Source organism: Emydura macquarii, unplaced genomic scaffold, assembly GCF_026122565.2.
Source record: "Emydura macquarii macquarii isolate MOO-44397 ecotype Brisbane River unplaced genomic scaffold, CSIRO-AGI_Emac_v2 contig_2768, whole genome shotgun sequence".
NCBI classification, from domain to species: domain Eukaryota; kingdom Metazoa; phylum Chordata; order Testudines; family Chelidae; genus Emydura; species Emydura macquarii.
The window spans coordinates 19,478,503-19,493,860 of NW_027132905.1; the positions used below are offsets into that span (position 1 = coordinate 19,478,503).

A 15,358-nucleotide genomic window follows, 5' to 3' on the forward strand; every position below is an offset into this window, starting at 1 on the left:
GCCAATGAGTTAACAAGTAATGGAGACAGCTACTAGAGGGAATGTAGACATGCAAAGTGACCATTTTCTATAAATAAAATACCCCTCTCTTCTTTAATCTCTTACTTACGTAGGTGTTCGTTTCCCAGGAACTATTTCAACATAAATATATATAATATTAAGAATGCATATTTGCTATTGTATTCGGTTTTAAAATATATTTTTACACTTAACTCAATTGATATGCACATTTTAGATTATAACATATGCACATTATACAGATCTAGTATATACAGTTTAACCCTTGCATATGATACTGATGACAGCACTCTCGCTTTTGGGTCAGGTGCTCATGGATTCAAATCTTATATAATCGTTTGAGCTCTTACTGGGTTTTTATACTACAGATCTAGGAGAGGACACTGCACCCCTAAATCATTCACACAAGATATTAAATTTGAGGTCCCTCTGTCCAGGAAACTGAAGAGCTCATGATGCTATTCAAATGAACAATGAATAATCTTGGTATTCAGACTAAAATTCCTTCTTTCAGGAAGACTGTTTGTAAGGTGCAAGATGTGTGGGAGCTACTTCTGTGTTCATAGGCGTTGCTACATTGGTCTATATAGTCATGCACTACCAACAGAGATGTGCAGTCAGGATAACTGTGGGAGTGCAAGAGCTCTAAATCTAACTAACTACAGAAACATTTGCAACGACACTCAGACTAAGTTCTTTGGGAAAAGACCATTCTCTCATCCGTGCAGCTCCATGCCCACCCATGACGCTGTGAAAATAAACTCGTAACGAGCAAATAGTGTTATAAAACCGAGGAAGTGATGCCCTCCAAACCTGTGGCTTCAATTTTCATGTTTATATGCCATACATCAGGCCACATGAAATGGCCATGCTCTATCACTCCTGCCCTTGCCAGTATCTCCTGAATGTAAACAAGAGGATGCTGCCAGTCAGAACAATTTTCTTTGTCTCTTTCCCTCCTGCTCTCTAAACCTCTCGTCTTTCCTCTCCCCTTCCCCCCCATGTTCTCCATCTTCCCCTTTCTCTATTTGTCTTATCCTTTCTTTCTCTCCTCTTTCCTTTATCAGGGCTCTATCTCTTGCTCTACCCTTTCCTGGCTCATCTGGCTTCCCTCTCCTTTCTGCTTATCAATATTACCCGCCACACTCCCGTCTCATCTCCCTCCCATACATGAACAAATCATCCCTCCAATCCCCCGTCTCTCTGCCAGGCCCTTTGACAGAAATTTGAGCTCTAGTACATCATGTTCACTGGGACCTCACCCCATTCAATTTCACTTTATTATTATTTATGTCAGATCTTTTGGGAGCCCTGGTACAGTGGCTCCCCTTTACGCCCCCGTCATCAGCCCTGCTCCTACTTCACACAAACAGTCAATTTCTGACTACCTGAAGTTTGAAAACCCTCATCAGACTATTTTCATCAAACCAGCCAGCTTCTGTTGCTCCTCTATTAATGCTCCCTACCTAGAATACCTCAAGGAAGCGTTGCAGATTTTAAGAGAACACGGTGGCGACCCTGCACTAGTGATGGAGACTGAAAGCCTAAGATCCACTAGCAGAGTATTGCTTTGTCCTACCATGATAAGTGCAACAGCACTGTTCTGGGCTCACTACATCTTGATCTATCAAGATCTTATTTGGTATTTAGTAACCAACTCTAGGGCACATTGAATATACAGAAGTTACTATAATAATATTAATTCTCTACAAAGCTTAGATACTATTAGAGCCTGTTGTAAAAACTTCGGCAGATTGTAAGAAGTGAATCATACCCTGATGGACTAGAGCAGTGGCTTTGTATCCTGTAACTCCTTCTTGATGGAAGGATTATACAGTCAACCATCCATAATGACTGCCACTAAGACAAACCAGTCTATTGTATTAATTTGGCTCCATGCATGCATACTAAGTCATGTGCCAATATCTGCGTAATGCTGTTGCTCTTTATGATTATGTCCAAGTGCATACTTTGAATAGTCATTTGTTTAGATTCCACCTTCTTCAACTCAGTATGGATTAATAGATATAATTCAGTTAACCACCACCTAACACTTAAAAAAGTAAAACTTTTTTTTTTTTTATTTTTAAAAACATTTGGGATTAAAAACCTATATCAAGCATTTCTCTCTCTTTTTAGGATATTCCATATCAGAATCCCAAAAGAGCTGCGCGCGCACACATTTTTTCCAATGCTTTAAACAAAAAAACAAAATATGGAACCTAATTCCAGGCCAAAATTCACCTTTGAGATCAGTATATCATTCATGGAAGGTCAACAAGCAGAACAAATGCAGAAATTCTATAGAGGACACTCAGTGAAGACTGCAGAGGAAAAAGTATATCCCAAAGTTCCTCCTGTGCTTCCAAACAAATTTGCAGGTCAAAGTCTGTTTTCTAAACATAATGGAGATATTGGGAGGGAGAAGGAATTTTAGTTGCTGTGTCAATGTCAAAGTCTATGTTCCAATTATTAATCAAGAGGGTGCAGATTTGGAAATCTGACATCTCAGCTAGCGTTAGTTATTTAAAAATAGACTATTAAGCCCTCTGGAGATATTATCTTTATAATGAGTCTGATTAGTACTAGTGAAAAAGGAAGCTGGGAAGGAAATTCAAGTACAGTAACACACACCTGGAAACTCTCTTGAGCTGTATTGCAGTGAGCCTGATAAAACATTCTCATCTTATGTAACACAGAATTCATTATGACAGGAAAACCATTTTGGTGTAAGTAGCTATTACACCTCTTCATGTTTATTTTCAACTGTCACCTGCACCAGAAAACCTTTAAGGAAAGCTGCAGCATGACTGGCACAAAGCATACATTCAACAATGATAATACAGGACCTGATTCAGGGCACAAAGAAGTAAATGGACTTAGCTATGGTTATTATTGTGCTGCACAAAAACATTACCTGAAGTTTTTTACTTCTGTGCAAAATACAAAGCCTGAAAAATATAGACATGATATCCATCAACTCACAAATCTATCTGAAGGCCTCACTATTTCCTTTTATGTTAATTCAGTATAGCCCAAAGCTGGAAAGTAAAGCATATATACAATGTTTACCAAGAGGTTTTGAAAATGAAATTTATGCTTATGAATATATGTCCAACATTCTGACTGGGAAAGGTCAAAAGTAAATGAATTGTTTCCAGCTTTAACGCCGTTACCGACAAGAGCAGCTATTTTGAAGGCAGCTGCAAAGCCTGACTTACCATGAAAAACTTTCTGATTATGGAAGTGTACATGTGTATGCGTATGTGTCTGTTAGAGAGGATAGGACTAACATGAGAAGATCTCGGATAACTCCAATATTAACTTAGTTATTGTCTCCTTTGCATGCAAAAATCCTAATTCCCATTAAAATTAGTGCAAGCTATAAATACATATAGGCAACAATTTGTTTTCATTGAAGTCAATGGTAGCTTTGTCATTGACTTCAATGTGAGCAGCAGCAGGTCGACAGACAGGAAAATGGACTCCTAAACCAGATGAGAATCTTTCTGAAGTAATGAGAGCTGCAGAGAGATTCTATCAGTCAAGGCCAAAACTCCCACTGATTTCAAGAAGGGCAAGACAAGACTTTATATGCTGAGTATTTCTCTTCTTCTCTTGTATGCCTGTCTTCCTAGAGGCTCATTTACTATGAATCCATCAGGACATATAGTAATTATGATTTACAGAGCACTGTAAGTGCATTCTTATGTATTTCTTATTTTACAATTTAATAGGTTGAGAAAATAACTCTTACTACTGCTGATGAGGAACTTGTCCTCATACTAAAAGACGAAAAAATTATTGGAGACAAATTTGTGGTTTCAAGAATGAAGTTAGTCATGTTCCAAATATTTAAGCACAGATACATTTATACAATTGTCAGTCAATAATCCTTTTAGCCAATTGTAATTGGTAAAACTAACTATATATGTCTCTTCAAAACAAACTCTCCTGTCAATTTTGCCAAATTATCTAACAAAGCTGTTACAAGACTTGTTTTTCAAAAGTCAAACTTTTCATTAAGGAGACTTATATATTCAAGACACATACATAAAGTTTTCAAAACAATATTCAAATTGTGCATGTTGTGTCGCATTACAAAGGTGACTATCATTTTTCAAGAGAGATCAAATTTCTGGAAATCATTTAACAGATTCTGTATCTTCTTAAATGCAAAAAAAAAGTTTGGCTTCAATGTCCAGTTTTGCAGAGATTTTGGGATGTAACACAGATCTAGCTCACAGCTCCAGCAAGTGAAACTCACCACTCTCAAACTGCTAATGGATGTTTATAAAAATTCTATGTATGCCATATCTGTTCTACCCAGATTACTTTTAATTAAAACTAAGCTGCTTAAAATAAAATGCAACTTTGTTTCCTGAATGGAACATACCAAAGTATCCCATGATAACAAAACTAGAAGTTCAGTGTAAAGATGTTTTATTTTATATTTTAGGCAGTTGCTTTAACTCTTTAAACTTAGGAACTGATTCTGTTATTGGGAGCTTTGTCATTCCTCCAATGATAGCAAGATGAAGCACTCACCTAGCAAGACTTCCAAAAACAAAACTGATATTTTTATAACCCTTATATGATGCAATTCATTAGGCCTAATGTTACCATTTTATATGATGGACCATTTTCTGTAAGTCACAGAACAGCTCCAGTTATGAAAACAAACAAACAAACGTCTGCCAGTCTACTTGACTACGTTACCTAGACAGTACAGCATTTTTGGAAAGTATTAATTCAGATCAGACCATTGAACCACCAAGTAAAATATCTTTATTCCTGTTAAAAGACCAAGACAGTGCAAAGTGTCACTTACATAACCTTTTTGAAAAATAGTTTTACACGTATAGTTAGAAGTGCCAGCAATGTTGGACAATTTATTTTAAACAAGATACTTATCTCCTTTCCAGTCTCTATATTTCATTAATACACATTTATCATGTTGCCTTTGCTACTACAATGTTTCATGTCTGTGTGTTGCCATTCCGCAGTAAGTATCTGAGGACACCGAACCAAATTTTGTGCCCTTAACCAAATAAAACTGAAGTGAAGGTTAAGGCTGCAGAATATGACCCATGACATTTACATGTAAGCAAAGTGATTCCTTGGAAAGTTCAGTTTAACCCTTGAAGAACTCTTTCTCGGCTGGGTTAATTTCAGGAATGTTGACAGTTTATTAGAACCCCCAAATAATGGAAACAAAACACACTAATGATTTAGTTAACTTCTTATTATCCTTTCAGCAACTTCATCATTTTATTGAGCATAGACTATTAAACTATTTTGATAGCAAAGATAAATGGATAATTAAACTTGTATTTAGGAAGTTTTTTCGTTAACTCTCAGTCATGGCTGAGCGAAAATGACATGAAAAAACTTCAAGACACAAAGAAAACAGGAATAACTTTGATTTACATAACAAAGTAAGAGGTTTATTTGGGGCAGGGTTTTTGTCTGTGTGTATGTTTGTCTAAAAGCAATTTACTTCATTAAAAAAAAATAGGTAGAAAAACAAGCCTGTGAGCAAATCCTTAATGTGAACTCAATTCCCACCCACATAATCTGAGAAGCATGTCTGAGGTAAAGCACAATGCTTTGTTACATTTTTGAACTCTTTATAAATGGGCCATCACCTCATCCACAAGTGAAGAGATAGCAGCACAGTGTGGTTTCATATCTAATTTAGTCTGAGATCAAGTGTAAGGAAATCTGGCTGGGAACAGACCTAGTTCTCTACCCAGTTCACAAACTTCCTCCACACTTTTCAGTGACCGGCACATGAAAAAGCATGTGGGTCTTGTAATTGCATCAAGTAATTTGCAGGCAGTCCAAAGTGGCCTTGCTAGCTGAAGCATTTTCGGGTCCCTCCATCCCCCAACAGGCACAAAGTGCAAATAATTTTTTTTTTTTTAAACTCTTTTAAAGAACGAACAAGCAGGTCGGGGATTTAGTTGTAGGGTATTATAATTGGTCTTTCGGCTGCACTGCAACCCAGATGTCAGCAGGGGGCGCTCTTGCACGAAGCAAAACAAGCCTAACGTTGCTCCAGTGACTATAAACTCAAGCGCTCGCTCAATAGCGCTTACTGTTCGTCTCAAGTGCTAGCTACTAAACAATAAGACTGTCAATAAACCGTACAAGCTTTGAACATGTGAGTCATAATATAAAAATAATCCGTACAGCCTATACTGCAGATTATTAATTTATGGGATTTTTTCGGGGAGGGAGGGGGTGTAACGTGACACAAACCCTAAATCCAACCCCTCTGATAGATTTCATTTCTCCAGATTATCGCTCCCCAGAATCTGTCTGCAGCTTGGAACTGGTAACATTTGCTGTAGCCAGTAGGCAAAGACGGGCCCTACTCAGTGTCTTGTAGTGCAAACGAGCAGGACAAGTCCTTAGTGGGTTTATAATGCACACAAAAGGCCAGCAGATCTTGGAGGTGCGGGTGGGGAGCATGGCTGGTTGATCACCGGGAGCACCACTCATTGCACAACCTATGTAGCCAGATGAGAAACATACAAACATTTCTCCTCCCCCACCCCCAGTCTCCAAGCTTATTGCCACCAAAATCTTCAGGAGGGAGAGGGGGGTAAAAAAACCAAAATACTCACCATATTGACTTCTGATACCATGTCTATGCTGGCAATGTCTATGTTCATGCCAACAGCCACAGGGGGACCTGCAAACCAACAAGATGGTCCGCAATGTGATCTCTAAGAACTTAACTCATTCCTAGCAGAGTTATCAGGACTAATCAAAGGGCGATATGGCATGAGTGGTCACAACAACAACACAAGCTCTCCTTGGCTACATGGGAAACCATCCGCTTGCAGCGTATTCACCTTTGCCTCGACTGTCGGCGGTAGGGACATTTTATGTAACATGCACACACGTGTTAATAATGGGGGCTGTGTAGACACTGGCTATATAGCGATGCACACACACAGATGGGGTGTTGTATGAACCCGTTCGAATCGGCACCTGGCGGAAGAGACTGGACGGCACATTTTAACTCTTTCTACTCGACACATGCGACATGCAAACTGAGACAGAAGAATCTCACCTGAGATTCAACCGATTTATACCAGGCGTTTAGGATTGCTTTGTGGAGTAGTACACACATGCACGCACACAGCTCGTTCAAAGTTGCAGCACACAGGGGGTTAAATGACATTTTCTGTCTCAGTTAACAGCATGTCTTGTACTCAAAAATAGTAACTGTGGTCACAGACCCATTAGGCTAACTAGAACAAACGCTGGGTAAACTTAAGAGATTTGCATCTCCAGAAAGCCAATTATTAATTATGGGTTAATAAATTATCAGCACACACACACACAAGACCGATTGCAAACATACAAGAGATTTCGGTGATCGCATTAAGAGCATCTTGTGCTAAGAAAATTGAGTAACAATTGGCTTAACTTTGGATCAGCTTGAGAAAATGGCAACATACACACCAAAGCAGCACCCACAACACGTTTAAAAACACACACAGAGGATACACAGCCTGGGTATGTAACATCTATTTAAAGCAATCAAATTACCTCCAAAATCTGGCCTCAAGCGAATGTCATAGCCTTTCAGCAGTCTATCCACGGTCTCTTTTACCAGCGACATATTGCTAGGGTCATTGACACTAAAAAACAACAACACATATTTCTTATTTCTCAGATCCAATCTCCCCATTCGTGTAAAACGGGAGCATACAGTGCAATTCAAAGTGAAGGAAAAGAGATGTCTCTCGCTCACTTACCTCTGTGCACACACCATTGCTATTATTAAGAAGAATGACCAAATCCCAAAGTAGCCCCTTTTCCGGACTCTCAACATCCCTTTGGCTTTGGATATGAATTAGGTTTTCAGTGAAGAGGAGAAGAGATCCAACTTATTCTGGCCAGTGCAGTAATTCTAATGTGAGGCGCATGCGCACGGCGTACCACAACATCAAAAGGAGCAGTGGTTGCTGCTGGAGATGGAGCAAATTTCCTTGCCCAAAAAAAAAAAAAAAAATTAAAGGGGAAGAAGGAAATGCATTATTTAAAAAAAAAAAGTCATCCCACGGGAGGATCAAGTGTATTTTGTTGCCCTTTTGGTTAACATGTAATAATATATAAATTGCAGCAAGCAGGGAAGTTTCAGGAGTTGCAGGGTACAGCAGATTTGCAACCTAGTTTAGGGGTTTGGGGGGGGGGGGGAGAGAGAGAGAGAGAGAAACATGTGCAGGATCCGATTAGAAACCGAGGGGAAAAGAGGTTAAAAAACCTGGAAATGCAAATCGTGCATCTGGTGCGAGAGGCAGACACCGGGGGTAGCTTAACTTTATGCTCCCTGGAAACAACACGGTCTACATGGAGAAAGGTGAGGTGCAGAAAAGGGGACCCGGGATTTGCAAGGGGCGGGGGAGAAGAAGGTTGAGCCTATAGTAATCTTCGGGGGGGGGGGGATGAAATGATGACGAAGAGGTTCTTGTAAGAAGGGATTCGAACGTTTCCCACTCTTCTGGCAGGAGCCGTTCCTAGGTCAGAGGAATGGGGGAGAGGAGAGGGACTCGTCTGATGACGTGACCGGCCAGGCAATTGTCAAGCTTATTTGTAACATGAAAAGGGTGGCAATTAAAACTAACGTCTCCCTGTTCTGTTCCCATTCTAGTTTAGGGTGGCTCCTAAAGAGCACAGCAAATGGCTGGAAAGGATGGGCAAGCGTGGGGAGGCTGGGGGAGGGGATCACGCTATATTTTTTCCTGTAGCAGGGAATGCAAATTCCTCAGGTAGATTTAGCCTGGCGAGCGGGTGGGGGGGGGGGGGGGATACCCTGCAAAGAAAACCAGGCGTTCAGTGACCATGCCGTACCCGGTGCATTTCCACTCACAGACCCTCCTTACCTTTCTGAGTAAAACACCAGAGCGGCTGAAATGCAGTGTTTGGTCGAATTAATGCTTCAGAAGAAAGCAGAGACGAGCAGAAAACTGATTTGAGAATGTTTTGAGTGACATTTAAATCCTGAGCAGGGGAGGGAGGGAGGAGAGAAGGGGGGGGGAAATAGAGGACTTAAATTATTCCTTGCAAATCTGCCTGCTGCTTGTAGCTCCCTTTACACCTCCTCCTCCAAATACCCATTTGGACCCGTGGATCTGTGTTGCTTCATTGAACGGATCTGGGGTATGCACGCGTCCTCGCCTTGCCTGGATTGCACAGGGAAGGGAATTAGGCAGAAACACTTGAATTTCTCAGTTCACAAAAGAAATATTTAATTCGCTGCAGGGGGAAGGAAGGGGGGGGGGGCGGAACAAGGGAGAGTGTTGCACAGAGAAAGACGTGAACCGTGGCTAAGGAAGAGTCGCTTCGAAAGCCTCCGATTTCCCCTCAATAAACGTTTAGTCATTCCACTCACAGCAAACGACAGGAGCTCCATGCCTGGTAAATTCTCCCCCACCCTCCAGTGGAAAAGGGGAACGGTTTTAAATCTCATGCCCCCCCCCCACTCCACAGACCAAGCGCATTGCCTGGTGAAAGGCCATTTCACATGCATGCATATCATGGTCAGCAAACACAAACAAACGCCTCCGATTGCCTGGACTAGGCATTTTTTTTAGACGTACGGAAGGCTATATTTTATAAACTGAAGCTGAGCCCCCGCGTGAACAGGGAGGGCCCAGTCGCCGGACTCCCTGGGCATGCATTGCATTTAAAAACCCAACCCACGGGCAAGCTGGAGGCGCAGCAGTGAGAATGGCAGAGCTGCGGCTGCGGCGCGCGCCAGCCAGCCAGAGCCAAGCTGGAGTGAGCGGTCCCCAGCCCCGGCTGTCCACGTGACGCCAGGAGACTTGCGAGTCCCGGCAGAGGGTCTCTGTAGCACAGGTTGGTCTTGGCAGACTGGGAGGGGAGTTCCTCTTTTTCCCCCAAACAAGCGGGGACAAGAGCGAGAAAGGCTGGGGGCTCCAATGAGAGCTGCTGAGGAATTTGCCCTGGGCAAATCAGATGCATGCTGGGAAGAGGATACAATTAAGGAGCCACAGGCCAGATGGGTGGTAGGGGAAATAGTTGCAATTGAGGGGGATCATAGGTAGCAGGTGCAGCTCTACGAGGAATCAGCAAGGGGATACAGCTGCAAAGACATTGCATCAGGAAAGTGCATGGTAAGGGGCTGCACACACGGAAGGGCTGTAGCAAGGAGGGGTATGGGCTAGGAGTACAGATGAGCAGTCTTGATTGTAGGGGAGGATAAAAGCACAAATACTTAGTGGAAGAAGGGGTATAGAATCGGAGACCTTGAAGAAACAGCAAGGATACAAAGGAGGAAAACCTGAATATATGGCTGTAAAGTCCAGCATCCATTTAACAACATTTTGCAGGTGGGTTAAAAATAAAATGCAATCAACATTCAAATACTGTAGGTTAGTGAGTGACTCAAACCTTGTACGGGGTCAAAATATCTTCCACCTACCCTTCAAAATGTTTGTTAAGGTAACACACATACCACTTTACCACAATCTAGTGCTGTGGTTCTCAACCTGTGGTCTATCAACCCCTTGGGCATCTATAGACTATGCCAAAGGTTTTCAAAGTGGTCCACACCTCCATTTGAAAATGTTTAGGGGGTTGCAACTGAAAAAAGGCTGAGAACCACAAAAGAGCATTCCACGCTCCAAAAGATGCCTATTTACCTGTGTGTAATACTCAGACAAATAGCTAGAGCTGAGCAGCCCCTACCATCACAACCCTCAAATATCACCCCCAGTGTGATCTGTATAGTTATTTATTTTTGCTTCCTCCAAAAAATATTAGACTCAAATTATTTTTGAAGGGCCAGAATAAAAAAAAAAAAAAAAAAAAAAAAAAGAGGGGTAATATGCTTGCTAAGAGGATGGACACTGTCTTTCTTGTTATGGTAATTGGAGTTATCCAATGGGGAGAATTCACACATATGAACTCTAAAAGGTTAACAGGCAAGAAGAGTTTTCAGTAACTCTGAAATTTATTTATAAAAATTATCACTCTTAAGTAAAATGTTTTCTTTTAAAATCTGTCACACTACAATGCCACTTTTTTTTCCTGTTCAAGATTGAGAAATAAGATTTTTTTTTTAATTGCATGATGAAATCTATGTTAACCAGCGGAGGTATCTGTTCTCACACAGCTGGGATGCTGCACTTTCAAAGCAGTTGAAAAATGGCCCTCAGAGCAGGTGGTGGACATTCATTTGTACAATTAATCTTTTATTGTTAGATCTATGAATGATATGCATTTCTTTTCTTTTTTTTTTTTTTTTTTTTTTTTTTGCAACCACATGATAAAACATGCAGTCTTGCAGTAAAAGGGATGGATTGTGGACTTGTCCTCACAAGAATTTACATGGGAACTATATGTGACATTTCAAATTCTTAAGCTGTTTTCAGATCTCTAATGTTACTATTATACTGAACTACTTTTAAAAATGTCATTCTTTCCTGTCTGAATGCAAATCAGATTAAAAACAAAGATCTAAGGCCCAGGGATGGCAATATTCAGTGCTGGACTAGGGAAAGAATTATAGTCTAATTACCACATGACATCAGAGATAGAAACATGCCATGTCTCCACGGAGGAGTCAAGACGTATACAGAAGTGAATACAGTTCTATATGGCAATGTATATAGAATTTGTACTCTGCTCTGGAGTTTGAATAGATAACAGCACAAAACAGTGACACCCTTACACATAGAAAAGCAAGTTTATTTTGTTTGTTAATGCATATATTATAAATATAAATTTTAAAACAGTGATACAAAACTGTACATAAAAATAGAGTAGGGACAAGCAACTAAAAACTACTGCAGTTCATTTTAAAATCTAAGAACCTGAGGACACTATATGGTAACCAAGATCCCTCTGTTCACACTGACTTCAGTGGAAGTTGAGTGTGCGCTGCAGTTCATGGGATCAGGGCCTACGGCAACTTGGCCATAAAAGAAGAATGATATGAAAAACAGAACTTAACACCCCCAATAAAATTATATCTAATGTATCTTTTCTCCAACATACATTATGACTTGCAGAAGTATAAAGTTTCTATTTGATGTAGAAACTGCATTGTGATGACCACCTTCTCCTCCTCCTCATGTGCAGACATCAAAGCTCAATATCGAGGTTCCGTATCCAGAAGGTAACCTCTGTACCAAAGCAGGTGAGACATTGTAAACTGTCCTCCAGATGCTGAGCTGGCACTGTTCCAGCACATGAGTTATTGTTTGCAACACTGCCTCACAGTCACAGCATAGAAAGGAAACCGAGCCAATCTGGTGGCTATTCTGGACGAGCTAGAGAGTAGTCTGTTGAGCCTGGTCCAGTATCTACGATCAAGTGGACAAAGAGGCAAGTGCAGTGATGGGCTCCTGAATTCACTTATCATGTTAGACTCTCTTTCCCATCAATACTTCCACTCTATAAGAACATAATTTTCAGCTCCCTGGCAGTGCTGATGATCCATACGTGGTAAAGGGCCAGTAGTACTCTGTCCAAGAATGCGTGAGCTGCCGTAGCAAAGAGGTATTGAGAGATCAGCTGTGGAGTCACATGCCAGTCCACAGGTTTCCTCCTCTGGATATGAGCAGATCTTCGAGTTGTCTCGGAGTGATGTTTTCTGTCTGAGAATGGGGCGTCAGTCAACTGGAGATGTTGGTTGATTTAATCTGCTCTAACTCTTCAGTCAGACAACTGTAATGGCATCTCATCAGAGGTCTGACAGATGTACATGCACTGGCACATACTGTCGTGGAAAAGATCACGCAGCTTCTCTTTTAGGGTTGGATCGAGCAGAACTTTAATTGTGACATACACACACAGGAAGCTATAGCTATAGGGAAGCCCAGACAGCACGTCCCTGTGCTGATCTCTGGAACTTCACCTTGGTACAAAATACAAATGGCGTATATAGGTTTTTTTAAGATTCCTTTTTACATACAGATCATATAGTGGAGTTTCTGATACTTAACAGGTCATTTACCGCACATAGGGTACTTATAACACACAGTGGGGGTCTCATGGTGCCAGCATGTCCCAGTGATTCTTTTGGTGCCAGTGAGTCCCGAGTCACATACAGTCATTTGTTATCTATCTGACAGGGTATGGCTAGGTGCTATTACAAAGGTAGTTAACGTCTTACAACATAGGCCAACGATTTTGCATTTCTATTGTAGTTCTAAGACATCCTGCCCGAATATAGCATTTCTATCACAGTTCCAGTCTAAGGCGTCTTGTCTGAATTTTTGTGATTCCACAATACAAACTGGATTTGCTGTATAATTCAAGCTGCCACGAATAATAAAAATTCAGCTCCATGTTGACAAGCTGAGTTGATGACTGCACCCCCCACACTGTAGAGCACTATTCAGTTGGAGCAAACATGGTGGTGGCTATAGATGTATAAGGACCGAAAGGTCTGCTCCCCAAGAGGTTCCCGATAGTTTTTGTATTGAGCTGGAACAAGAAGAGAGATTATTTTCAGTTGCTCATTTTCAGTGAGGTCAGTATGCCAGACTATGGTCGAGTTTTACTCCCGAGTGCGTGACAACTGGTTGGAATGGCAGTTACTGGTCTTGTACAAAGATCAAGATGGATCAGTTGCAACTGTCTTAGTTTAACTAAGAATTAGTTTCCATTGCTGGAAGTAAGTGGTCAAAATGTCCATGTCTTAACTGAGATTCACTTCAATCTTACAGAAATAGTTTCCTGTGTCAGCAATACAGATGTCAAAGTTTCATGTTTCAGGAAGTCCATGTTTCAGGAAGGTTTTATGTGTGTATACTGAACAAAAGGGGGAAGCAAAACTGACCCTGGTGGAAGGTTTTTGCAGAAATGTTTAAGGTGACTGATTTTCTACCTCACTTGCAGGATGAAACTTCAGTTACTAATAATGTCTTGGCTGAACCACACCTTCAGCCAACAAGGAATAAATTGCAGCAGCTTGTCAATCAGCCTGATGTGCCACAGAATGTCATAGACTTTCATCAGGTCAATAAAGGTTGCACCAACTTTTTTCCTGACTCAAATTGTTTCCTATATATTGTGTCAGACAGGACCTGACCTTGGGTGCATCATCCCCACCTGCATCCATCCTGAATGCAAGACGGATGAGGATCGACTACCTACTTATGCAAGGACCTGCATTAGCAGCAGTGCATTAGCAGCACTATTCCAGTGGTATGTTTAAGGTCAGGCGTCTCATGACTCTGCAAGTTTCATACCATGGTGGAGATCACCACATTCCCACTGACACCCAGGACTGACTTCAGCTCTGGAAAGACCTGAGATATTCAATTTTTAAAACATAACAATGTTATGTATAAAAGGGGTTTTGTAGGTGATTTTTAGAGTTTGATTCCTCTGGTCTCTTTACATTTATACTCTTGGTAGCTAAAACACCTGGCTTCACAAGTAGAGAAAAGCAAAATAATAGTCCCCATAAAATGTAAACCCTCTAAAGCAATCTTTTTTTCCCCTGTATCATATCTAGCATATACAAAATACTGGGCTTTGGTGTGAAATAAGAATTTTAGACCAGATCCTCAGTTGGTATAAATATACTGAAGTTAATGGAGCTACAGATATGCCAACTTTCACCAGCTGAGACTCTGTCCCTTTGTTTCTTTATTCAGGGCTATGCCACCTGAGAGTAATAAGTCCATGAATACATACATACACACACACACACGGCCTTTTCACTAAGATGAAGTGTAATATCAGTTTAATATTGGACACACTCCCTACCATTTGATATGTACTTTATCTTGGGGACTGAATATGTGTTGTGTTTGCAGGCAAATTGTTTGTGGTGATCTGTTTTAACATGTCTTTTCCACTTCTAACTTCTCTAAGATGAGGCTACACTGAATTCCAATTTGAGTGAGAGATGTCTTATTTTACATGAACAATAATAAAGTTGCAATGTGTTCTACCACTTGATTTTCTTTTTATCATTTTATATTTGAAAGTTGAACTAATCAGTCTTGTGCATACATTTGGTCTGGTAAATTGTTTAGTGAATAAGTAACATTAATACCGTGTGCACTTAATTGCAGAAGGAAAGCAAGGGTGGGGGAGCAAAGCATAGATCTTAATTAGCTTTTCTGTTTATGTAGGGTATTGATAACAGATTTGTTCATTTAGGACAAACTGCATATTGTACACACAGAGTTAAAGTATAGCATGTGGAAGAGCAAAAGCCAGGTCATGACCCGGACTGTATTTTATAAGTGAAAGAACTGATAGGAAACATTAAGGTACTGAATTATTGTGTCTTTTAACAAACAAGGCTTTTAGCATTGCTTGGGATCAATAGATG

General features: G+C 40.7%; 1 protein-coding gene across 4 annotated transcripts in view; it reads right to left on the bottom strand.

Annotated features, from left to right (window-relative positions):
- GABRB2 (gamma-aminobutyric acid type A receptor subunit beta2) overlaps positions 1-10,089 on the bottom strand; it is a 225,670-nt gene extending 215,581 nt beyond the window's left edge. For all 4 annotated transcript variants that reach the window (XM_067566618.1, XM_067566617.1, XM_067566616.1 and 1 more), the window contains exons 1-5: positions 9,742-10,089; positions 8,922-9,039; positions 7,794-8,026; positions 7,585-7,676; positions 6,651-6,718 (exon numbers count right to left, since the gene is read on the bottom strand). In XM_067566618.1, the coding sequence (XP_067422719.1) occupies positions 6,651-6,718; positions 7,585-7,676; positions 7,794-7,870 (237 nt within the window). In that variant the 5' untranslated portion in view covers positions 7,871-8,026; positions 8,922-9,039; positions 9,742-10,089. The remainder of the gene's footprint in view (positions 1-6,650; positions 6,719-7,584; positions 7,677-7,793; positions 8,027-8,921; positions 9,040-9,741) is intronic.
- Between the last annotated feature and the right edge of the window lie 5,269 nt (positions 10,090-15,358).